The following is a 1,512-nucleotide window of genomic DNA, read 5'->3' on the forward strand; positions in this document are numbered from 1 at the left end:
AGCCTGTGTTCAAAGATGTTCTTCCCCTTCTCTCACAGATGGACCCCATCAGCCCCCAGTAGACCAGCTTCTCAAAGCAAGTCCTATGGTCCAGGTAGCCCAAACCCCTGACTGTGGCACCACTCCTGTTACTGGCTTGCTAGATTTGACTGGCCCTTTCAACCCCCTTCCCTTTGACTGGGAGGATTGATGGAAAAAACTGCCTGTGCTCTAGAGTCCCTTGCATTTCCCGTAGCCTCTGTGGGCAACCTCTGCCAGTGCCTGGTCACCTTTACCACGAAAAAATATTTCCTGATGGTCAGAGAGAAGCTTCTGTGTTTCAGTGAGTGCCCATTGCCTCTGGTCCTGTCACTGGGCACCACTGGAAAGAGCCTGGATCTGTCCTTTTTGCACCCTCCCTTCAGGTACTTAAAATACATTGATAAGAACACCCCTGAGCCTTCTCTTTCCTAGGCTAAATACCTTCACATACCAGCATTTTGTTCGAGAATTTTGTAACTAATAAACTAGTATCTTTTTAACCTCTTAAAGGTTCAAAACCTCATCTGCATGTTAATGCTGGTTCGCTGTGTGACAGAGGTGTTGAAGATTCAGTTAACTGATGCTATCCAACCTTTTTCATTGGGAACTGTGGTCCTTCAGACTTGCCTGCTCTTTATCTTGTTTGGTTGGTTTTATGCCCTTTTCTGTAATATTTTATGAAACTGGGAGGAGTTTGGGAAGGATTTTTAAAGGAAACAATTCATTTGAGTGGAGAAAAGACGTTTAGATGGTCTGCATGTTCCTTCCAAATGCATTCTGTGTATTTGCAGTACACTACTACAGAATATTTTAAAAATGCTGCTATTACAAGGTTATATTAGAAAGAATGTAGTATCTGTCCAAGGTGTGAATAACTGTATGAATGCTTTTTAATGATAGCCATCTAATCTTTGTTTCTTCTTTTAAAGTTGATTAACTTCACATTCTGTTAGGGCTATTTCAGTGCAGATACAGATGCACAGATAAGAGTCTGTTACCTATAGTGTAATTTCTTACTAAAAGCAGAACTGTCACACAACAACAGTCTGAACTATTCTGAGGGCAAGACAAACTTTGGGTTCTCTATATGTAGGAACACATGAGTATGACTGTGAATCCCTTGCTTGGGTTTATGCTAGCTGCTTGCCAGAATTGCCCAGGGAATTTAGTCCTGTGGTGTTGGTGCATGGTACAATGAAGGCATAAATGCCATGTAATAGTTTTTTTTTAAATTATGTCAGTTTTCAGGCTCTGATGTAAAAATGGGCAAAGGCCTTTAAAAATAAAAAAAGATTGTCACTTTGTGTATTCTCCTGAAGGCCTAGTGAAATGTGAGCAGGAGTCCTCTGATGCATCTCTCATTGGTTCAGTTGAACCCTAAGTATGTTGTCTTTTCTCCCCAGCTGAGTATTGAACAGGCCCAGGCTGTGGCAGAGCAAGTTGAGATGAAAGCAAAGGTGGTACAGTCTGAAGTCAAAGCAGTGACTACTA

At 41.8% G+C, this 1,512-nt stretch overlaps 1 protein-coding gene across 1 annotated transcript in view; it reads left to right on the forward strand.

Moving 5' to 3' along the window:
• TRIM71 (tripartite motif containing 71, E3 ubiquitin protein ligase) overlaps positions 1 to 1,512 on the forward strand; it is a 12,182-nt gene that overhangs the window by 6,673 nt on the left and 3,997 nt on the right. Inside the window, 2 exon segments of the mRNA XM_010074599.1 lie at positions 1,425 to 1,509; position 1,512. The exon segment at position 1,512 is cut by the window's right edge and continues 43 nt beyond it. Of these exon segments, the coding sequence (XP_010072901.1) occupies positions 1,425 to 1,509; position 1,512 (86 nt within the window).

The sequence above is a fragment of the Pterocles gutturalis genome, unplaced genomic scaffold (assembly GCF_000699245.1).
Source record: "Pterocles gutturalis isolate BGI_N339 unplaced genomic scaffold, ASM69924v1 scaffold28552, whole genome shotgun sequence".
In the NCBI taxonomy this organism is placed as follows: Eukaryota; Metazoa; Chordata; class Aves; order Pterocliformes; family Pteroclidae; genus Pterocles; species Pterocles gutturalis.